The 23,674-nt window shown below is 33.9% G+C and overlaps 5 protein-coding genes across 6 annotated transcripts; 3 read left to right on the forward strand and 2 right to left on the reverse strand.

The window, feature by feature from the left end:
- The first annotated feature begins 279 nt into the window (after positions 1 to 279).
- On the forward strand, positions 280 to 1,331 carry LOC135843038 (bifunctional protein GlmU-like). The gene is made up of 2 exons (XM_065360775.1): positions 280 to 828; positions 969 to 1,331. Exons 1-2 carry the CDS (start codon positions 661 to 663, stop codon positions 1,218 to 1,220), a joined length of 420 nt encoding a protein of 139 aa, XP_065216847.1. The 5' UTR covers positions 280 to 660; the 3' UTR covers positions 1,221 to 1,331.
- Positions 1,332 to 6,230: 4,899 nt separating this feature from the next.
- LOC135840139 (nuclear receptor-binding factor 2-like) lies at positions 6,231 to 8,129 on the reverse strand. The gene is made up of 5 exons (XM_065356508.1): positions 7,949 to 8,129; positions 7,694 to 7,875; positions 7,430 to 7,614; positions 7,234 to 7,362; positions 6,231 to 7,066 (listed from the first exon to the last, which is right to left on the reverse strand). Exons 2-5 carry the CDS (start codon positions 7,727 to 7,729, stop codon positions 6,712 to 6,714), a joined length of 705 nt encoding a protein of 234 aa, XP_065212580.1. The 5' UTR covers positions 7,730 to 7,875; positions 7,949 to 8,129; the 3' UTR covers positions 6,231 to 6,711.
- Positions 8,130 to 8,204: 75 nt separating this feature from the next.
- Positions 8,205 to 9,013, forward strand: LOC135840163 (nuclear nucleic acid-binding protein C1D-like). The gene is made up of 2 exons (XM_065356552.1): positions 8,205 to 8,357; positions 8,453 to 9,013. The coding sequence occupies exon 2, from the start codon at positions 8,461 to 8,463 to the stop codon at positions 8,863 to 8,865; it is 405 nt and encodes a 134-aa protein (XP_065212624.1). The 5' UTR covers positions 8,205 to 8,357; positions 8,453 to 8,460; the 3' UTR covers positions 8,866 to 9,013.
- A 116-nt stretch (positions 9,014 to 9,129) lies between these two features.
- LOC135840154 (uncharacterized) lies at positions 9,130 to 12,151 on the forward strand. 2 transcript variants are annotated; one of them, XR_010557705.1, is made up of 5 exons: positions 9,130 to 9,527; positions 9,638 to 9,719; positions 9,806 to 9,983; positions 10,047 to 10,308; positions 12,045 to 12,151. XR_010557705.1 is itself a non-coding variant. In XM_065356534.1 (4 exons), the coding sequence occupies exons 1-4, from the start codon at positions 9,525 to 9,527 to the stop codon at positions 10,234 to 10,236; spliced, it is 453 nt and encodes a 150-aa protein (XP_065212606.1). In that variant the 5' UTR covers positions 9,130 to 9,524; the 3' UTR covers positions 10,237 to 10,886. The 2 variants fall into 2 exon arrangements, 1 of the variants encoding a protein (XP_065212606.1); XM_065356534.1 differs by lacking the exon at positions 12,045 to 12,151 and having other exon boundaries at positions 10,047 to 10,886.
- Positions 10,310 to 11,622, reverse strand: LOC135840147 (uncharacterized). Its single transcript, XM_065356520.1, has 4 exons — positions 11,280 to 11,622; positions 10,884 to 11,078; positions 10,607 to 10,803; positions 10,310 to 10,522 (listed from the first exon to the last, which is right to left on the reverse strand). The coding sequence occupies exons 2-4, from the start codon at positions 11,063 to 11,065 to the stop codon at positions 10,332 to 10,334; spliced, it is 570 nt and encodes a 189-aa protein (XP_065212592.1). The 5' UTR covers positions 11,066 to 11,078; positions 11,280 to 11,622; the 3' UTR covers positions 10,310 to 10,331.
- Positions 12,152 to 23,674: the final 11,523 nt, after the last annotated feature.

Below are 23,674 nucleotides of genomic sequence, written 5' to 3' on the forward strand. Positions count from 1 at the left end.
TAGCTATAGTTAATTGATAGCGTAGCGTGACCAAGCTCGACTCGTCGAACTGATTCCGATTAATAATAGTCGAGTCAGCAATAATTAATCTCACGCCGCTTTGTTACTCTTCTTCTCGCTGATTCCAACTCGCAGAGAAGCTGAATGGCGATGCTGGCCGGGACGCGCCTCGGGAGAAACCTGGCTGGGCTGGGATGCTAGATGCTGGGTATGCTGGAACCAGTTTATACAGAATTGGATACGGCTTCGAGAGACTCGAGATGAGGTGCAGTATGTGCTGCCAGCTACCGTGCTAGGCCTTAATTGAAAGATATACGACGATTAACTTATATTATATATTTTAATTGCGACCAGCTGGTTTCCTTTTTTCTCTATCTCTCTCTCTCTCTCTCTCACTCACTGTGTTGTTGTTCAGCAACGATCGCGATACCAAATATTTCATATATCGGGCTAGCTACCGAATTTCTTCATCTCTGCAGTCTCGCAGCTTCGAAGTGGTTAAGTAATTTTTTTCTTTTCGGTGGAAAAAAAATAATTTCCGAGGTGTTTGCCGCGCATATACTTACTTACATACGCATACCTGGAACCTAGTCTACCTAATTGCTTCTGTACACATTTGCCGTCAATATCCAGTAAAATAATCGCACCTCGACTCTAACCATGGATGTTTACCCAATGCGACTGTTGCCCGGCACCGAAATAAAATCTTATTTACAAGCCTTCGTCGAGCGGAATAAATTACAGGCAGCTTTTATATTGACGTGCTGCGGTAGCGTTACTAAAGCTCGTTTACGATTCGCCTCCGATCAACATCTCGATCATAAAACGGTAAGATAAGTGAATTAATGCTTATTGCTTACACACTTATACACGTAAATATGTTTCTAACACGCGTATGGCTCCTTAAATACTCGTACACGATGATGGTGATGCTGCGACCTTCGTTGATTTTATTTTAATGCAAGCAGGTAACCGTCGATGAAAAAATGGAGATTACTTCTCTAGTGGGTACCATATGCAAAGATGGAGCTCACTTGCACACGACGTTGGGTAATCAAAACGGACAGACTGTTTCGGGTCACGTAGTAGGAGACTTTATTGTACATACGACTGCCGAAATCGTTTTGGGAAACGCTGTCGGGTATGATTTTTCGAGAAAGTTCGATGAAAATACTGGATTCGCCGAGTTGGTGGTTGAAAGTAAAAAGACTGATGAATAGTGATGGTAATGATCAATGAACTAGAGACTAGAGTAGTGCGAAATTTTGTTAATTTTATTATTTTAAATGAATTTTACGAACGAATAACATCTCTTGATTGATTGAAGCATCGAGTAGTACATATAATTATCATATTACTAGTGCAATAAAATGTACGAAATACATATTTCAAAAATTCTTGCATTTTGTGTGTTTTCAATTTATCATGTTTACTGCTAGAATATCCCGCACCTACTTACCCATCTAGAACATTTGGTAATACAATAAACAGCAACTCAAACCACGTAAATATGAGTCGAGTTGACGATCTTGAAAACTGAAGGGAAAGAGTTATTCTTCGAATATTATGCTGGTGGAAATTTTTCTCGTTTCATTGCTCACAAGGGAACCTCTTAAGGTATCCGCCTCCGATTTGAACGGGACCGCGATTTTTGGAAAGAGCATATTCTAAAACCCCCAAATCCAAATTTTCAGCTGCCCAAGTTCATTTTTCGATTTTTGGCGAATTTTTGAAAATCCAAAATTGACTATTTTGGTGATTTATGCTTTTTTTAAAAAAAAGTACGTACTTGATCAGTAAAAATGTTCAAAATAAATCCCAAAACTGATATTAACCCCGCAAATACAAATGTGGCCATTTCCGGTCATTCTGGAGCCTCCAGCACGATTTTTCAATTTCTCCAGAATATTCAATTTGCTCCAGAAGGCGTGATATGAAGTTGGACAGCTAAAAATCAAGTTGTGTGTTATACTCGACCTGTTTAACGAATTTATCCACATTTGAGCCAATTCTGGAGCGGACACCTCCAGAGTGGTTTTTTTACCAGTTTTTTTTTCAAAATAAAAATATTCAAAACTCAAAAATTTCCCGTTTGCGAGAAAATTTTAGAAATTTGCGCGAATCGCAGTATTTCGTCGTGATCTCATGAACTAACCCTACGAGGGCGAATTTCGCCATTTCCAGCTATTTTGGAGGCTCCAGCGCGATTTTTCAATTTCTCCAGAATTTTCAATTTGCTCCAGAAGGCGTGAATATGATGTTGGGCAGCTAAAAATCGAGTTGTGTGTTATACTCGAACTGTTTAACGAATTTATTCACATTTGAGCCGATTCTGGAGGGGACACCTCAAGAGTGGGTTTTTGACCAGCTTTTTTTCATAATAAAAATATCCAAAAATTGAAGGGAGGCCCAAGAAAGGCTGGAAATGGTAAAATTCGCTCTCGTGTACTTAATTAATGACAAAATACAGCGACTCGCGCAAATTTCAAAAATTTTCTCACAAGCGAGAAATTTTTGATTTTTGGATATTTTTATATTGAAAAAAAGCTGGTCAAAAAACCACTCTTGAGGTGTCCGCTCCAAAATCGGCTCAAATGTGGATAAATTCGTTAAACAGATCGAGTATAACACACAACTCGATTTTTAGCTGCCCAAGTTCATATCCACGCCTTCTGGAGCAAATTCAAAATTCTGGAGAAATTTAAAAATCGCGCTGGAGGCTCCAGAATGGCTGGAAATGGCAAAATTTGGATTTTCGGGGTTAATATCAGTTTTGGGACTTATTTTGAACATTTTTACTTATCAAGTACGTACTTTTTTTAAAAAAGCATAAATCACCAAAATAGTCAATTTTGGATTTTCAAAAATTCGCCAAAAATCGAAAAATGAACTTGGGCAGCTGAAAATTTGGTTTTGGGGGGTTTAAACTATGCTCTTTCCCTTTTAGAAATTAATTGAGACATCTTTCTATTCCGTAAAGGGTGTTTCATTTTTGATTTATTTTATGATTTGAATTTGTTGGTGATTTTTCAATTTTTTTTTTCATGTTTGAATTGATTTCGTTTTAAGAATGATATTTTTCGGTTTAGGTTTTGACGTCTTCTGATTTTTAGTATGTACCTACTTAATTTCATTTCATTTGATTTTTTTGATTCAGGTTTCTGTTTTTTTTTCGATTTTCTTTTCAAAATTGTTCATTCTGGTTTTTCAGTTTTATTTTTGCAGTTTTTCTTGCTTTTGATTTTCGATTAGAATTCAGTATTTTTTGTTTTCTTTTTTTGATTTTTTTTTTCGTGATAAATTTCGTTTTCACAATTTGTTTTTATGCACGATTTTGCTGATAACTTTTTTAAAAATGTTTTATGTTGTATTTTTTTGGTGTTTGTTTTAAGGTATTTTCAATTTTCAGTGTTTGTGTCGTTTTTTTTTTGTTTTAATTTTTAGTGTTCGTTTCCATTTTTGAGATGTTGTATTTTCGTTTATTTTACATGATGTTTGTTTTTGGTTTAATTTTTGCAGTTTTTCCTGTTTTTTTTTAGTTTTCGATGGACTTTTTTGTTTGTATTTTCAGTATCTGTCTTGTGATTATTATTTGGTTTTTGGTTTAATTTTTCGATTTTGATTTTGATTTTTTTGACATTTTGATTTAATTTTTTCAGTTTTTTTGCTCTTGATTTTGAATTTGATTTTAATTTTCTGTTTTTGTTTTTCGAATCCGTTTTTTTTCATCATCAATTTAGGCTTTTTGGTTTCTTTTTTGTAGTTTTTCTTGCTCTTGAATTCAATTTTAATTTTTTGCTTTCATTTTTCGTTTTTCATTTTTCTCACAATCAATTTCGTTGCTACAATTTTTCGTTTTTGTTTCTCTCATTTTTTTCGTTAATTATGTTCGATTTCTTTTATAGTATGTTTTTTATTCTCATTTTGAGGTTCTTGGCATTTTTTTTTGTGGGAGGGGGGGGGGTTCTTTTTGAAGTTTTTTCAATTTTTTTTTTTTTTTTTTTTTTTTGAAGATTTTTGTTGGTTTTATTTTCGCAATTTTTCTAACCTTTGGTTTTCAATTCAATTTAGGTTTCTTGATATTTTTTCGGTGTTCATTTTAAAGTCTGTCAATTTTATGTCTCTGGTTTTTCGTTTTTTTCAGGTTTTAATTTTTATTTTCATGTTTTGATTTCGTTTTTTTTTTCAAAATTTTGATTTTCGATTCAATTTTTGCAGATTTCTTGCTTTTAGTTTTCGATTCCATTTTCGATTTTTATTTTTGTTTTTCGATTCAGTTCTTCAATTTTTCATTATCAATTTCGTATCTAAAGTTTCTGTGGTCGTTTTTCATTTTATTTTTATTTTTTTGTACAATTTCGATTGTTGAAGTTTTTGCTTTTATTTCCAGATTGTGAGGATGGTACTTTTGGGTTTTCTTATTGAAGTTTTTCGATTTTCAGTTTTTTTTTTTAGGATTTCTCAGGTTTTATTCTCCGTTTTCATTTTTGAGGGTTTGTGGTTTTGTTTTTTTGTTTGATTTTTTTTCAGAACTTTGATTTGATCTTTTAATGTTTCCAGTTTTCTAGCTTTTGTTTTCAATTCAATTTCAGTTTTTTGTTTTTTTTTTCAATTCAGTTTTTCACGATTGATAATTCTATGTTTTTCATTTCAATTTCGTTTCTGAAACTTTTTGTTTTCGCTTCGAGATTTTGAGAATTTTTTTTTTGGTTTTCATTTTAAGATCTTTTGATTTTCATTGGTTATTTTTAGGATTTTTTTGGATTTTAATTTTTGTTTCCATTTTTGAGGTTTTACGTTTTCGTTTTTTGTTTTCGATTTTTTCAAGATTTTCGTTTTTTGGTTTTTGGTTTCAATTTTGGCAGCTTTTTCTTGCTTGTGATTTTCGATTCGATTTCTGATTTTTGTATTCGTTTTTCGATTTACTTTTTGTTTTTTTGTGTCGTTTTTTATTTTCAATTTTGTTTACGATTTTCGTTTTTTTTTTTTTGGTTTTTAGTTTTCGTTTTTATTTTTATTTTATTTTTGTAAAAAATAACATCGTTCTTGTGATTCATTTTCATCGTTCATTTCTCTTCATCTGACTTGACTTGATATTTTATGTGTCTATTTTTTCACCTTGTTTGTTTTCCTTTTTTCTACAATTTACCTGTGTATCATTTTATTCATTTTTCATTTCAATTTATTAATAATTTTTTCAGGGGAAGGGAAGGAGAGAGAGAGAGGGTAGGGAGAAAATTACTCAAAAAACAAATTGAAATGAATAAAATTGAATCGAGGTTTGGTAGATACCTGTAAATTAATTTAAATTGTGAAGAATGGAATTAAAATAAATTTGAAATAAGTTACATTAAATTAAAATTGAATTATACTATTTTTAAAAAAAATCAAAATTGAAGCAGCAGCTGCTTCATTATTTCAAATACGAGTATGAGTTGGCAAAGTAAAATTACCTGCCAAGTATTTTAAGGCATTGTTATTCATCTTCTTATAATTAAGTACATGTTATTAATTATTTTCATTATAGATTTTTGACCAAAAACAATATGTAACATTTGAATGATCTGGCTGGTAATTAATGAGCTCCGCAGTTTGCGAAAACTGTATGGGTAGATATTAGCTGGGTAGGATATCGCCTTGATAAAATTCGATTTGATTGAATATCATTTTCATAAGTGCGAAAATTGATTTTTCTGCGTAGTCGATACTCCCACATGAAGGATTATCGCGCCGAGTTTTTATCGCAATGGCAAAGCCCTTTTTCGCGGTTGCTGTCTAATGTTTTATTAAAACAAATTATAACGGTTAATTTTATTTACCCTCGAGTAGGAATTTCAATTATTCATATTTTCATTTTTACGTTCAAACTTCACACACCTACTCTGCCTACGATTTCAAGATACAAATTATTTCTAAAAATACAAAAATATACCCCCTGTACTCGACGTTTTCGAGGAGGGTGTCTTTTTAATGAATAATTAAACGAAATGGGGGAGTAGAAATTCACGTTGTTAGTTTTTTTATTTAAAATAGTTCACGATAGGTACGTGTTCATTAAGGAAAAATGTGCTGCTTTTTATAAAATTTATCAAATTGATCAAAAATTCGCGGAGAAAATTAAAAAATTGCTAGAGGGTCCGGAATTTTACAAAACTCCAACTTATGCTAATGGCTCAGGCAATTTTGATTTTTTTTTCAATTTGGTAATAATAAAACGAGATGACACGGAGTAAAAATTGAGAAATTCTTTATTTCAAGTCAATACTTAGTTCACACATTCATTAGGAAGAAATATAACACTGGCTGTGATGAAAAAACTGTACAAAAAAAAAACACGAAACTCATTTTGACAAACACTACGTAACGCAACTTAAAACAAATTAAATTAAAATTGAAAATAAAATTATAAAATCTATTACGTAAAATTCAACTCGAATTAGAAATAATAATCGATAAATAATATTCGAAATATATACGTAACTCGATGAAAGAAAATATTTTAAAATTCAAATTCGAACTGAAATTCGTCAAGATAATTATCACACACTAACACGCATGAATAAACTTTTCAACTTCTATTCATAGGAACACTTCTTCAGCAATTGATTTTTCTAGAATTAGGTATAAATTTTTGGTAAACGTAATCGCACATTCGTATGTAATGAGATGAAATAAAATTTTATGAAAGTTCATAGAAGAACGAAAAATAGCCTAAGGAATAGTGGGCACTGATTCGACGGATGATGAAAGACTATTGAAATCTATTAAATTTTGATCATCTTGCTGTTCTTGTTTCGGGTAGGTAGATTCGTAATATTTGAGTTTCTCCTTCAACGATGCTACTTCTTTTTGACTTTCGTCGAGTTGACTCAACAGTTGAGAGATCAGTTCGCGAAGTTTGTTGTTCAATGTGTGTAATTCTTCTATTACGGTGCTGTCATTTTTTGGGTGTTTGATGGCTGTGTTGTAGGATGGACTTTTACTCAGTTCGGAGCTTTCTTCGTCGTTTGTTTTGGTATCTCGTTCGATTAGTGCGTCTATTAGAGAGTCCACTGCTTCCATATTCCTGTAAAGTGGGAGGGGAAAATGTTAGTTTGAGTGGACTTCGTAACTAGATAGAATATAATGTACAAATTGTGTGTAATCTTGAAAGCTAGAAACTTTAGAATGAAATTTCAATTGTAAAAATGGGAATGAAAAATTCATCAGATTAGTATAAGAACATGAACGTACTTGAAAATCGCCCATTGTAAATCTTTATCTTTCTCGTCTGATGATTCGATTTCAGCTTGTGCTAAAGCCATTTGTTTTTGTTTATGAGCTAGTAACTTTTGGTGAATACCGTACTGGATTTTTTTCAACCTGCAATAAATCAGATTGCGTAAGAATATGAATGTAAAAGAAACATAAAAATGAAAAGATAATGAACCTCAAAATGTGTTTCTGTCGATGATGATAATCTTCTTGTAATTTCAACGATTCTAATGTCACAGCAAAAGTAGCATGAGAGAAAGACAACTGTATGTAATCAATAGCTTGTTGATGACATTTTGAAGCCTCGTCGAAGTTTCTCACTTTCTCATGGTTATCTGCAGCTCTGGCATATCTGTGGGCCTAGCATCAAAATATAAATACAAGAGTAGCTTTTGAGTGGATAAAATTTGAAAATCTTAACATTACGATGTATAATTACCACGTTCAGAGAATGTTGGTAGTTTAAGTCATCCATAAAAGGGTCTTCTTGTATCGAAATGATTTTGTATCATCGTTGAAAAAGGGCAGTAGTAGAGAGACGATTAGTGGTCGAGTTGCATCAGAATTTTTCACTTGGTGTTCAGCATAATACACTGGGTGAATAGTTGTGTGAATTGAATCCTAATTGAAACAACATATGGATATTAGAGTGCTGAAATTTATTACAAAAATGATAGTTTGTTCTTGTTTTTACTTGATGTGCTTCTACGATGCTGCAAAATTGTTATCAGTTCACGAAGTAAAACGAAAACACATTCGTAGTATTAGATTATTGAAAGCTCGGTGAAGATTTACATCACTCTTCGCGAATAATATTCTACTTCGAATTAAAACGATTTGATTTAAAATAAAAGTTCTGATAATTTTGTAATTTTTGAGAAAATCGATCTCAAAAAGTTGTTTTTGTTGTGCGATGTGACGTCATACGTTGGTCATGTGTTTATTTTTTTGTGGAAATTGTGAAATGATTGATAAGAAATCTCAGAAATCTGAAATTAGACCGTAGACGAGTTAAATTAATTAACGAATAAATTAATCGTATTCGTGAGAATTTGATGAGCGTTTCAAGTATTTGTATCGAGTAATCGAACAGGTTTCCATTGGTGAGTATCCAGCATTCTTATATCCTAATGTGTTTAGTTAACGATGCCGGATCAATCATGTGAATCTGAACTCATATCAATCGTATCTCTTACAGCTTCTAAAATGTCATCTTCAGAAGCATCTGGTGGCAGGTCGAAGCATCTCGCATCGCAATTCGGCACCGCTCTCGAAAAAGTATCAGAAGTACTGAACTTTCATTTGGAAAAGAAAGATAACGATGACCTATCTGTCGAAGATAAAGCCAGGCAAGATTTGTTCTTAGCTTACGCGTTGAATTGTTTCATGTGGATGTACATGAGAACCAACGGCGAAGATCCTTCTCAAACAGTTTTAAAAACCGAATTGAACAAAGTTAAAGAAAATATGGCCGAATTACAACGTGCGATTGATCGTAAAACCATAATGCCCAGAATAGATCAAGGAGCTGCGAAACGATTCATCGAACATGGTTTATGGGAGGAAAACAATCCTAAGAAAAGTAAACATACTAAATTTGAAGATGATTGATCGTGGACATTGTAAATTTATTGTGAATAATTGTTCATTTTATCGAGTTTTTAATGCTGTGATATGCTGTTGAAAATATTCTTCGCGTCTCGCATTTATGTACATTTTGTAACGACTGTTTTCATTAAACTTTTTATATAAGGGGAAAGCGTTTCTGTTTTCATTTTTATATCGTTTTAGTGAATCGTGTAACGATAACGAATTATTGCGAAGTTTTATTATGTCGAGAACAATTAATTTATTACTAATTACTAATTAGTAACTGTTATTAGTGTTATTACTTATTTTTCGTTGAACTTGACTTGATTCAATGAATTGAAAAAAAAAACGAAAAAGTCGTACAGTGATAAGAAAAGTGTGAGATTTTTCACTGTGGAGTTGTGGCAGTACAAGATCGCGAAGGCACTTCACGATTTTTTTTCACCGAACACGAGGCATTTTTTTCTCATTTCGTCCTCGCGTTTCTGAAATAAATAAACTTTTGAGTTTCGCGCGCTCAAAAGCTCGAAAGTTTAGAAACTTTATCGCTATTTTTCTAAAAAAAATGTTCGGTATCGCGTTTTAAAGTTAGTTTCGCTAATTCTTTTCGTTAAAAACTATAATTCGAAGACGATGAATTGAAGAATCTTCCATCATCTGCGAATCTTTCTTCAACAAGTATGGTAAGTTCACAATCTTGTCTAAGTCTTGTCATAATCAGCATATTCCTGTTCACTCAATAAATCCTGTTTCGTTTATTAAAGAAGATATTATAAAGTTTCGTTGATTACAGATGGATCGTATGAAGTTATTGGGCTGTAAAGACGAACGAAAACTCATGTTAGCTCATCAAACATGCTTAGAATTGGCAGAAAGTAAGAATCGATTCATTTCCATCTAATGCTCCGGTATTTGAACTCTCGAAGACTTGACAGATGTATAATTTCCATACCGCTTTCAGTTGATGGTTTGAAGAATCTAGTTTGCAATTACGATGCTGAATTGGATCTCACTTACGTTACCGAAGATGGCGTCGTCGATTCCGCCAATGTTTTCATACCGGTTCATTCGACATTTAGCTTGACGCCTTTATGGATTCAAAACGTACAGAATAAATTATCTTCGACTAACCCTAAAAGGTAACTAATTGTACTATCGATGAGTTTTCGATTAAATTCTATTAACTGTTGGGTTTCCATTAGTATTATTCTAGTCATACGTGAATCAGATACAACGTTCGTTCGACATAAGCTCAGTGCCGGTCTCATTCCATCTCAAGTGAGCTGCAAGAAGTTTCATAATGCTAGATTGGACGATACGAGTGATAATGAGACCGATAATCGTAGACAAACCGTTAAAAGAAAAATAACGACGTCTAAACAGAAGTGTTGATTCGACGTTCGTCTGTTCGGTTATTACCATTGAAAGACTGTGATTAATTACGACGAAGAAATATGTTCGAAGGTATTATTAATAAGTATTTATTATTATGTATTACGATGTCGATAAGTGGTAAAAATGTAGTCCAAGTTTTTTCTGATTTTTTCACGTTGATGTAATACTTCGGTGTAACAAAACTTAGAAAACAGAACTGGGCATTCGTAGTCGATGATTTCAGTGTACGAAGTTTCGTATCGGTCAATCGTTGGCTCAACTAAGAATGTAGATTCTGTATGTACTGCGAGTAAAAATTACGTAAGAGAGTTACTATAACATTAAAGATCTCTACTATGAAATAAGTATCTGTATAGATCTAACTTACCACAAGTATAAGATGTCATGAAACAAGTTTTATGAGTAGAATGGATGACGAATTCGTTATCCGATATTTTTTTCGCCTCGAAGTCAGCCCAGGCGAAATTAGTAACCGATGGAAGTTGAGATAAGCATTCGGTATAGAATACCTGGTATTTCCAGTGTTTGTAGTTTCCACTTTCGGATAAAATATTAAAGTCTTTTCTGCAATAAGAGGTTTATTTTACGAATGCAAGATTAAGTTTTGTTTTATGATTTAAGATAAAGAAAAAAATATTGCTTACATTGTTGGATTTAATTTTTTCATATTATTAAAATCTGATACGAACTCCCAAACTTCTATGGGTCTGGAATTGGATACGATGGCGTTATATCTTACGGTGTATTTTTTGCATCGGAATAATGAGTATAAAACGATTATCGTGAGGATAACGATAATTGTTTTTTTCTTGTACCATCTGATCATTGAGGAGTATTTTCTGTTGGAACATTAATTAACATTTAATTGTACGCAGACTGTATTTTGTGGAAAAATTTCAAGCTTCGTGAGTTATCAAACTGAATAACGAGTAAACGATTAATGGAAGCCGAACGTACTGAATCAGTTCCTACAACTATTAACCGGTTTTTTCGTACCATCAAAAACAAAATGAAGGGTTGTTAGCTAGGTAGGTACTCACCTCTACGTAGTTCTACTGGAAAAACACCAAGAAAATACACAAATTGAAAAGAACTGCGTCGCTGTAACAAGATGGTGACTGCGAACTGGAATATTGTCAAAGTGATACAATTTTGTCATCTTGAAAAGCATAAATAATATTATACGGTGACCGGAAATATGATAATTTAAACGATTGCTTATCTATCGAGTGTTTTACTGTATCTCGTATAGCGTTCATCAATATTCAGTTTAAATTTCTTCAACTTCTAGTCGCGCATTTCGACAAGAACTCGTACAAATAAAGAAGTACGAATAGAATTGGCACCGGTAACGTAATCAAACAACGTTTACTCGTTATTGCAGCCCCGTGTTTGCATTATTCAAATCAAATTTGCGAACGCGTATATCTACGTGTACAACGTTTGTAAATTGTCGATTCTCGAACGATGAGGTAAAATAAAGGCAAAAAAATGTGTCGATTCGTGTATTGTGAATTTGTAGCTGAATAGCGTCGATGATGAAGAGTTTTCTCCTGATTTTTTTCTTTTCTTTCCTCAATTAAGTGAGAAGCTATTTACGTCGGTGTTGTTTCGATATTGTGAGGAAGTCTCCAAGGAAAAGAAACCTATTCCGTTTACTTTTTGCTGTATTGGTTCAATTTTTCTTGTGTTTCGTTTTTTTTTTCATTATTATATTTATTGGAGACTGAATTTTTGAATTTTCGAGCCCTTCGAATAATTTACGAACATAATTTTATAAAAATCATTTCAATTGTTTGTTTCAGCGGACTCGGAAAAATCCAAAGGAAAAATTGGTGCACGGAGCTGATGACTAAATATAATCTGTCAAAAATGATCCAATATTTATATTTCGGCGAGTTGAAAATGGGAAATTCTCTATTGAACGTGAGTTTTAAACGTTAGTTATTCTAGTTTAGAAATTTCGAACAATATTTTCAAGGTTTTGTTATAAAAATCAACCATAACCATTTCCTAAAATGTTGTGTACGCCAAATATCATTCATACGAGTACGAGAATTTGCCTATACGTAAATATTTCAGGGATCGTTACGATCAAATGCCATTTTTCTACCATCTAAACCAGTTTTTGTTAATCCAACCCACTGATGTTCCGGTTAGTGAATTAGAGTAGTGTTCACGTTTTTGTCAAATGAGCTGTCATAAATCGTAATCAGATTTTTAAAAGACTTATTGTGACTGTGGTCGCTTCTCGCTTCTCAAAAACTGGATGGCTGGCAGTGGCTTTTTACACTATGTTATGGTACTAACGAATCATCTTCGAAGCTTGACCAATTTAAAAGGAATTATGATCGGTGTCGGGTATATAGAGTCGTGAGTTTTATTATCGCACCGCGTTGATCTACCGTAACGGAATTTTAATGCATCTTCGGGCTAGATTGTCTATTATTTAATCTGAGCTGTTCTATAAGTGGACGACATACGAGCATAGCTATAATCGTACGATACCCTACGGTAGCCTGTGCATCTGTATAGCCAGTTAGCCACGTACCACGAGCCTCATTTAACAGACGCCGATAATTTATAAATTCACTTCTCCTCTCCCCTTCTTCTTAGTGTGAGGTGACTTTTCTTTGTGTAGACGATTCGATTTAGGTAGATACTCGTTTCGAAGAAATTTTCTGTTCGACGAATTGACAATCGTGTTCGAGTTCGTTGAACGGATTTTATTTTTATGCTTTTGAATCACGAGTGAAAGTTTGATGTTTTTTTTAATTTTAAAATTTCCGTTTTGGTTTCAGTTTTTTGTTTTTTGTTTTTTTTTGTTTTTTTTAGATATTTTGGTTTCCATTTTCATGATTTTTTGCTGTTTTTTGGGTCTTTGTTTTTGGTTTCTTATTTTCGTTTTTCTTAATTTTCACTATTTTCAGTCTATGTTTTCGTTTTATCTTTTTTTTTTTTTTTTTTTTTTTTTGATTTTCGGTTCTTCCTTGGTTTTTATTCAGTTTTAGGTTTTATGGTTTTGAATTTCCATTTTTCATTTTAGTTTTCAGTTTTTTTTTTTCAGGGCTTGATAGTTTCCAGTTTTAGTGATCTTTTTTTTTTTTTTTGAGAGGGTTTCAGTTTTTGGTCATTAGAATTTCACTTTTTAATTATCAGTTTTCGTTCAAAGTATTTAATATTTTTTTCAGTATTTTTTTGACTGTCCAATTTTTGGTATTTTTGATTTCTAGTTTTCATTTTCAAATTTTAATTTTTCGTTTTTATTTTTAATTTTTTTGCTTTCAGTTTCCAATTTTTTTTTTTTTTTTTAGCTTTTGTTTTAGGTGTTCTGGTTTTAAATTCCATTTTTTTTTTTAGGAAGGGGGGATTCTTTTGTTTGATTACTTCCAAGGTGTCACACTCCGATTTGAACGGGACCGCGATTTTTGGAAAGAGCATAGTCTAAAACCTCCTAAACCAAATTTTCAGCTGCCCAAGTTCATTTTTCGATTTTTGGCGAATTTTTGAAAATTCAAAATTTACTGTTTTTCGCGATTTATGTTTTTTTAAAGTTCGTACTTGATCAATAAAAATGGCCAAAATAAGTCCCAAAACTAATATTAATTACCCAAATCCAAATTTCACCATTTCCAGCCATTCTGGAGCCTCCAGCACGATTTTTCAATTTCTCCAGAATTTTGAATTTGCTCCAGAAGGCGTGAATATGCAGTTGGGCAGCTAAAAATCGAGTTGTGTATTATACTCGACCTGTTTAATGAGTTTATCCACATATGAGCCAATTTTGAGAGTTGACACCTCAAGAGTGGTTTTTTGACCAGCTTTTTTCAAAATTAAAAAATCCAAAAAATCAAAAGTTTCCCGTTTGTGTAGAAAATTTTGAAATTCACGCGAATCGCTGTATTTTGTCCAAAACTAACCCCCCCCCCCATTTAAATTTTACAATTTCCAGCCATTCTGGTTTCTCCAGCGCGATTTTTCAATTTCTCCCGAATTTTGAATTTGTTCCAGAATGCGTGAATATGCAGTTGGGCAGCTAAAAATCGAGCTGTTTAACGAGTTTATTCACATTTGAGCCGATTTTGAGAGTGACACCTCAAGAGTGGTTTTTTGACCAGCTTTTTTCAAAATTAAAAAATCCAAAAAATCAAAAGATAACCGTTTGTGTAGAAAATTTTTGAAATTCGCGCGAATCGCTGTATTTTGTCCAAAACCACCGCCCTCCCATCTAAATTTCACAATTTCTAGCCATTCTGGAGCCTCCAGCGCGATTTTTCAATTTCTCCAGAAGGCGTGAATATGAAGCTAGACAGCTAAAAATCGAGCTGTACATCACACTCGACCTGTTTAACGAGTTTATCCACATTTGAGCCGATTTTGGGAGTGACACCTCAAAAGTGGTTTTTTGACCAGCTTTTTTCAAATTTAAAAAATCCCAAAAATCAAAAGATAACCGTTTGTGAGGAAACCTTTGAAATGTGCGTGAAACGCCGTATTTCTTCAAGAACTAATTCCCGGAGCGCAAATTTTACCATTTCCAGCCGTTTTGAAGCGGGAGTGACACGTCAATGAAGCACTCTTGAAATGTCACTCTCAAAATCCACTCAAATGTGGATAAACTCGTTAAACAGGTCGAGTGTAATGTACAACTCGATTTTTAGCTGCCCAACTTCATATTCACGCTTTCTGGAGCAAATTCAAAATTCTGGAGAAATTGAAAATCGCGCTGGAGGCTCCAGAATGGCTGGAAATGGTGAAATTTGGATTTGGGTAATTGATATTAGGTTTGGGACTTATTTTGACCATTTTTATTGATCAAGTACCTACGTACTTTTTTTAAAAAAATTGTAAATCGCCAAAAACAGTCAATTTTGAATTTTCAAAAATTCGCCAAAAATCGAAAAATGAACTTGGGCAGCTGAAAATTTGGATTTGAGGGTTTTAGAACATGCTCTTTCCAAAAATCGCGGCCCCGTTCAAATCGGAGTGTGACACCTCAGTCAAGAGGTTCCCTTGTCAGACTTTATTTTTTTTTAGTATCACTTTTTACTTTTTTTTGACTGTCCAATTTTTGGAATTTTTGATTTCTAGTTTTCGTTTTCAAATTTCAATGTTTGGTTTTCGATTTTATCTTCAATTTTTTTGTTTTTAGTTTCCATTTTTTTTAGCTCTTGATATTTTGTTTTAGATGTTCTGGTTTTCAATTTCATTTTTTTTTTTTTTTTTTGGTGGAGGGAGATTCTTTTGTTTGATTTTTTAGTTTTGATCTACTTTTTTCGAGTTTTGAATGTTTTTGTTCTCAGTTTTCAGTTTCAGAATTTTAAAGTTCAGTTTCTGGTCTTTTGATTTCCAGTTTGAGTTTTCTGTAGCTTCAATTTAAATTTAAATTTTCTATTTTTTTGTGTTTAATTTGATAATTTTTGGGCGAAAGTGCGAGAAGTTCAAAATTATGACTGGATTTAATATTCACTGGTTTTAGAAAAAAGAACAGTCCCCTGCAAAAAAATCAATTGAATTAGTATGGTTCAAATTGATCTTTAAAAGATCTGGCCTTTTGCTTTCACAAAACACTATTATAGTGATGACGACATCATCCTCGAGTTGCTGTTGATAAAGCAGAGATTCACGATATCACGATCTTTTATTGTTAAGTGGTCATCCCACTGCCAGAGCTCACGTGCTATTCGAATAAGTGGCCCTCGGACTCGGTACCATTTATTGTGGGTACTCGAGACTCGTGTAATTTGTAAACGTTTCGTCTGCTGCTCGTTGCTGCAGAGTCATAAAGCTGTTGCGTGTAGGCAGGTCTAGGTGGAGAGGTACGTGTAATAGTTGGTTGGGGATAAGGATAAAGGCGTGATAAATTAATTTAATTCTTAGTAAAATAAAAAACAACTCGTCGAATACGAGTCGAGAATCGTTTCAGAAAACCTCTCGCACGATACAACACAATGAGAATTTTTTCACTAAAATTAGATGTACGAGTATTCGTCTTAGGTACATTTTTTTTTTGCTGTTTTTTTATTTTACATTAATTATAAAAATTATGAAAGACGAAAAGTGCACATTTACAATTGAAATTTCATTGGTTTATTGTATGTATGTACATCCATCTAAATACACAGCGTATGGGCATGTGTGATATAATGTACCAATGTGATGCCCTACAGCCTGTGAAATGTACGTTTCTTTATGATTTGATAATTAACTAACGTAGTTTAGCTCAGTGGAGGTTGTTTTTTCTGTTAATTAATTACCTACTCTGGATTCGCTGACTTATTAACGTTGATGATAATTTATCAACACGGTTGGGTTTATGTTTAAGATTAATTTTTTGTTATAGAACGAACGAGGTGCGATGATGAAATTTCATTGTGAATCGTAAAGCATCCTCGAGTACATATACATAACCCTACCTATTACGTATAAATACATCATATATGAGTACAAATATACCACGAGTAAAAAGAGAAAAAAAAACAGAAAATTTCGCACAACTGCGAATTAGTTATTACAAAATTAAATTTTCTCCGCCATGTTTACAATTTTCAAAAAAAACTCCCTCGCTTATTCTCTTCAGTGTTTTTGGATTTTCTTAGATGAATGGACTCGGTAAAGAAACAATTTTATCTCATTTTATCTAAATTGACGCGAAATTTCACTCGTCGTGTGAAATTCGCGGGTAAACCGATAAGTAAAAAATTCAAATTTTTCGTCGCCTTTCGACTCCTCCGTCAGAGTATTTTTTTTTCTTTTGAAACGATAGATAACGTGAAAACGTCGTGTTAAGACCTTTTTTTTTCACGCCATTTCAAGAGCGCTTAAATTGAATTATCGTTGAAAAATTTATTCGCCAAATTCGCGATTCTCTGCGTCAGTCTGCGTCTTCCCGAAAGTTTGATATATACGAAAGCAGATATCAACTCGAATGTATGAAAAATTTATCCGGCGTATTTCTTTTCGAGTTTTCAAAACGTTCGTCGTATCGTTAGAAATTCATAAGACGAATCAACTCGACAATTTTAGTAGCTGGTGCTTGAAGGACGAAGGTAGATGTCAGTTTGCTGTGAAGAAATGTAGCGAAAAAATTTTCCAAAAAAGATACAATATTGTCAATTTTGCGATGGGAAATTTTCACATTATAAGTACCTATACGACGCAATTGGCACGAAATAAGAGTTAAATGCTGGATGGAGGGGTGGGAGGGTGAGGTGACTTTGAAAAAAATTCGTTTTGGAATTTTTGAAATTTCTATTCAAATATATTTGTATTTCAGTTTGTTGAACATTGGAACAAGGGAGTCCAAGAATTCCAAAACATTGGTTTTTGGCGGCATATCTCGGCTCCTATGGGACCAAATCTGTTCAAATTTTGGATTTCAGATTAGAATGTGGGTTGAAAAAAAAACAGTTTTCCAAAATTGATTTTAGGGCCCAGTTTCCCTAATTTGAGACCCTTAAAATAATAATTGGCCTTTTGCAATCGTTCCCATATTTCTAGCCTAAATAGTGACCGATTCTTTATTTACATGCATACAACTTTTTGGGTTTTTATTAAGTATCTCCCCCCTCCCGGGGGGGTCACTGGTTCACATTTTTGCTACAAAAACAATGTTTTTTTATGCAAAAAGTGTGACATGACATAGTCCGGCATATGGCAATAGGCGTAATTGCACCACCTCCCCTCCCCCCGATCCTCCGGGACAACTTTTTTCTTGAAGGGGACATCCTAAGGAACATTTTAAAGCAAACTTGTCCAAAAAAAAAAAAAAAATGGCATTACTTATAAAATGACGGCCATTTTGATTGGCAGGTCAGCCGAAATCGCAGTTTTTGCGTTTCAACATAGGACTTGCACGAAATTATTCAAACCTTACAAAGGTAGATCGAGAGATCATGCAAAAATTCATCACCTGTCAAAATTTCAAGAGCTAAAGTGCGATTTTCGATTTTTGGTGAATTATTGAAAATCGAACTTAGGCCAAAAATGAGGGAAAAAATCAAAATTTTACCAAATTGACCAAGAAAGCTGAAATTTGAAATATACCCTTTTTTTTCGACATGCCAAATCGATTGGAAACGGTTTCAACCCGTTTTGAGCAGTTCTAGAGCTTCCAGCAGATCTTTGAAACTCGAAATTCCCACAAAATTCCATCAAATGGAGATGGAAAGCTGAAATTTACTCTACACTCCAATTTTAACACCCTCTGAAGATGACTTCAGGTGGGTTCAAGTCATTTTAGAGCATTCAGCGACTTTTTTGAAAATTACTGGAGCCTCCAGTAGATTTTTGAAACTTGAAATTCCCGCAAAATTAATTTATCAAATGGAGTTGGCAAGCTAAAATTTACTTCGCAGACTACATAGTACATGGTGGTTTCAAATGGTTTTGAAGCTTCCAACTACTTTTAGAAAATTTCCATTTTCCAAAAAAAAACGCAATTCAACTTTTCAAAATGTCGCTGGAGGCTCCAAAATGACTTGAAATCTACCAGCAATCAACTTCGTGGCGTATTGAAATTAGTTTGCAGAATGAATTTCGACTCTCCATCTCAGTTTGATGAAATTTTGGGGAAATTTCAAGTTTCAAAAATCTACTGGAGGCTCCAGTAATTTTCAAAAAAGTCGCTGGATGCTCTTGACTTGAACCCACCTGAAGTCGTCTTCAGATGATGTTAGAATTGGAGTGTAGAGTAAATTTCAGCTTTCCATCTCCATTTGATGAAATTTTGTGAAAATTTTAAAGTTTCAAAAATCTGCTGGAGGCTTCAGGAATTCTCAAAAAGTCGCTAACGGCTCTAAAACGACTTGAAATTCACCTGCAGTACTTCGTAGCGTATTGAAATTTGTTTTTAGAATAAATTTCAGCTTTACAACTCCAATTAGATGGAATTTTGTGGGAATTTCGAGTTTCAAAAATCTGCTGGACGCTCCAGAACTGCTCAAAATGGGTTGAAACAGTTTCCAATCGATTTAGCATTTCGAAAACAGGGTATATGCGAAATTTCAGCTTTCTTGGTCAATTTGGTAAAATTTTGATTTTTCCCCTCATTTTTGGCCTAAATTTGATTTTCACAAATTCATTAAAAATCGAAAAAGCACTTTAGCTTTTGAAATTTTGGCAGGTGATAAATTTTTGCATGATCTTTCGATCTACCTTTGTATATCAACTAATCCCAATTGATTCTCATTTCCTAAAAATAATTGATGAAATCATGTTGCTGACGTGTATGGTTTATTATATGTAGTTTAGTAGCGCCCAATACAAACGTAGGTAAGCTAGTTTTTTGATTTTCCAAAAAAATCGATATTTTGAATCTGCTTCAGAGGATGTTAATTTGAATAACGAAGTTGAATTCGAAGTTTCGAGGAGTGTATGAAAAAATATTCTCATATCAATGGTCTTTATCATCACTCTTCAAAACTGCCTTCATAATCATCATGCAGGAAGTCAGTCTTCATAACATTTCGAATCAGAATATAATTTTTTTCAGCTTCGTAGTCTTCAGATACCGAACAACAGCGAATGGATTTTCCAACTTGAGGGAATTTTTTTGTGAAAGCATTCTCACACAGATTCTTCTCACAATTCAGTTTAGACTGATGTATGGCCGAGTCGTTATCGAAATTTTGATCCATGAAAATGAACAATGCATTGCATCGCTCCTTCTCTTCTTCTGATGGATCGTACCTACAGCTGTAAATTTTTTTTAACCATACATCCGGTGTTTTAGATTCAGGCTGAATTATTTCAAGCTCTCCTCGAATTATATGATATGCTCCGGTGTGTACAAAATACCTCAAGTCGCCATCTATTTCGCGCTGTGAAAATAATTTTGGTATTCATTAATGAGAAGGTGTAGGTATATTTTTCTTGATGTTAGTTTTTAGGACTTACTTTGAGGGCGGATTCTCGAATGCGCTGACAAATGTGAGCCCAAAGTTCTACCAAGTCTGCTCGCATTATTTTCTGATTTAATAAATGATACGTGGTTTTCCTCCATAAAGCGAATGCAAAATCTTCAGTCGGAGCTAATGGTTGTAATTTGTACCCTTTCTTTTCAGAATCTGAAGCATCTGTTTGAAATTCTTGAAATTTCTGTGGTACGAGTTAATAAGTTTGCGGTGTGTTTCATTTTGTAGTTTATAAATGACATCACTGGGATGAGTTGGGTATTTCCTTCGATCAGGAATCTAAATATTATACATACATATACTCACATCCATCGTCTTCTTCAGATCTAACACGAAAATGTTACGATCATCCAACGTCGTTTCGTAAATTATATCCCTCTCTCGTTTCAATCTGTTATCGAATAATAATCTAGGTGACATGATTTTGTGCTCTGTGTGTAAAATTTGCTTACTTTGATCGTCGTAACAGAATCGAAAAACTTCGAATTTGCTGCGGTACTGCATAGCAATAGGCTTTGTAGAGGGAAAAAAATCATCAGTTTCAATTTCAAGCATCATCTCTAACTTGAGGAGCTAGTTTGAGAGAATAATCCTACTTACAACTTTATTGGGAAAGTTGAAGTGTTCAATGTGTTCATATTCAATGGGATATTCGCTCATGCAAATCTATATCATTCGATTAAGTGGTCAGTGTGACGTTGAAGACTATTCATGTACATCAGGGTGGACTTGGCAGTACTTACTTTGTATGAAAAACTGTACATTTTGCCTTTTTGACCTGGTCCGCATGGTACGGACCTGCCTTCGAATGGATAAACGTCATTTTTCTTCGTTAATGCGTTTATAAATGGTTTCGGCTCGTAGACACATTTCAGAGGATCGTTGTAACGAAATCTCATCGAATAGTTACAATTTTCATCCTCGGGGTTTACATTTCTTGATAAGCCGTAATCATCCTGAGGTACATCTGCTTTTATCGGACACAATATGGCGAGATATCCTCTACTGAGTTTCTCATAAAATTTGATTGTTCCTTGCATGACGTCTTCTCCCTTTTCCCGCCATTCGCCTCGAACTGATGTTGGAGGTAAGCTATAATCGATGCCTGATCTAGGGAATACAATTAAGGGCAAGGGACTACCGGACGATTCAGATGGATCAACACCTACGCGAGAAAAAAATGATGGAATGAATTTAGAATATCGGTAGAATGGTCAAATCGAACGGTTTGCTAACTGAAACTGACATTCTGATTATTGAAGTTTCAAAACCACAGTTTTTGTGTTTTAGTTTTTTCTGAGCTTAAGTAACCAAAAACCATTCAGCGAGCGAGTCAATCAGAAAGCTATAGACCTATTCAAATTAATTTAAAAATATGCGTACTCACTCATAAAAATCATAAGAGATATAAGGAGAAAATCGAAAAGTATCGCTGAATTATTCATTTCGTTGTATCTATTGAGGTCTAGACGCGTTATGTAGGTACATACATATCACTTGTAATAAAATTACAAAACACAAAGCGCAATTCTTCGTAAACTGATTTAAATGTGTTTTTTTGGTGTTTTTTTTTTCATATAAATCTTGCATTAATGGCATAGAGTAAAGAAACCAATTGTTTATCTAGGTGTGTGAATACTTGACATATGTATCTATTATTTTGTAGGTACTTGATAATATATGTCATAGCAGCAGTTGTTGGATTCAATACGTATTCATTCGACTTGAAATCCAAAGAGAGATAAAAAAAATCATGCAAGGTTGTATACGACGTTATAAATTTTTTTAAATAAGTACATACCTACCTACGTACTAAAAATGTCTTTCGCTGAAATTTCCCGTCTTACTTTTCGCCTAAAATTGCAAATCTTCACTTTTTTGCCAGTAATTGCACGAAAGATCCGCTTTTTGCTAATATTTTCAACGACTTGCTTCAAGCAAAAAAGTGTCAAAATTTTCACTTTTCTATTAAAATTTCCAATAAACTGGACTTTATTTTTGAAAATTTTGGTTTTTTTGAGAAAATTTTTGAAAAGTCATTTCTATGCAAAAATTGCCCCAAAAATCTTGCCTTTTGCCAAAAATTTCCAAAAAGTCCTGTGTTTTTGCTATCAAATTGCAAAAATGTCTCACTTTTTTCTTGAACAGGTGTCAATACTGTCAATAGTCCTGCAAGCCCTGCAGTCGTCCTGCTCTGCATCTTTGCAGTGGGAAGAAACCAACAAAGAAAAATCACATTTACCTTACTGACCAAGAAAGGAGAACACTTGCTGCCCAAATAAATATTGATCACAGGGATGAAGAGGACCCAAATATCTTATGGGAAAATTTGAAGGCAGAAATCCAAAAGAAACGCGATTTGGTGATGAAGAATAGGAAGGAAGAATGGAAAAAACGTCAACCATGGATGTCAGAAGAAACATTAAAGCTTATAGAAGAACACAGAAAAGTGAAATTGGAAGGAAATGATATATAACAGATACAAAACCTTGATTAGATGTGTCCAGAGAAATTGCAGGAATGACAGAGAAGCTTACCTGAACAGATGTTGCGAAAAAATTCAAGAATGTGCTGACCACAATGAATCAAGCGTAGTATTTAGGAAGATAAAACAGATCACCAGAGATTTTAAACCACAATCATGTGAAATCACAGCTGGGGATGGTACAGTCACACAGGACTCTAATAAGATTCTAGAGAACTGGAGATTGTATTGTAGCAAGCTATATCAGAGTGAACCACAGAACCCAAACCACAATGAAGTACCAGGAATTGAAGTAGATAGTGTAGAAGAACCAGAAATCTTACTTGACAAAGTGAGAGATGCCATCACGGCATTAAGAAAACGCAAAGCGCCTGGATGTGATGGTATTGAGACTGAGATACTGCAGTCCATGGGTAAGAAAGCAGAGAGGTGATCTGGAAGATATGCAACAACATATGGCGCAAAAGAGAATGGCCAGAAGATTGGTGCAAATCAGTGTGTTGATCCCGCTACACAAGAAAGGTGATACTAAAAACTGTGCTAACTATCGCACAATAGCCCTAATTCCACATGCCAGTAAAGTGATGCTCTGAATAATTAACATCAGAGTCAAGGCATACTTACACAGGCAGATTCCAGCTGAGCAGGCAGGTTTTATGCCTGGAAGAGGTACAAGAGAGCAGATCTTGAACATCAGACAAATAATTGAAAAGTTCCACGAATTCAACATCCCTGTGGTACTATGCTTCATTGATTATGCAAAGGCCATTGACTGTGTCAATTGGATAAAGCTATATGTGATGCGACGCGACAAAATCGACCTTCGAGCCGAAAACAAGTTTTTGAGTTATGGGGGGTTAAAGTTTTCAGTCCAGTTCTGTTCATTTAGCGGAAGCGCTTGCGTTCTAATCAGGTTCTCCGGCTAAACTGAGCTAAACATAGTCTTGGATAACGTTTCTTGCCTGTTTTGTGTGAATATCACTGGGTAAAATGGTTATTTACATTGATACAGGGGGCTCAGTCGTGATTGCGCTCA

Source organism: Planococcus citri, chromosome 1, assembly GCF_950023065.1.
Source record: "Planococcus citri chromosome 1, ihPlaCitr1.1, whole genome shotgun sequence".
Taxonomy (NCBI): domain Eukaryota; kingdom Metazoa; phylum Arthropoda; class Insecta; order Hemiptera; family Pseudococcidae; genus Planococcus; species Planococcus citri.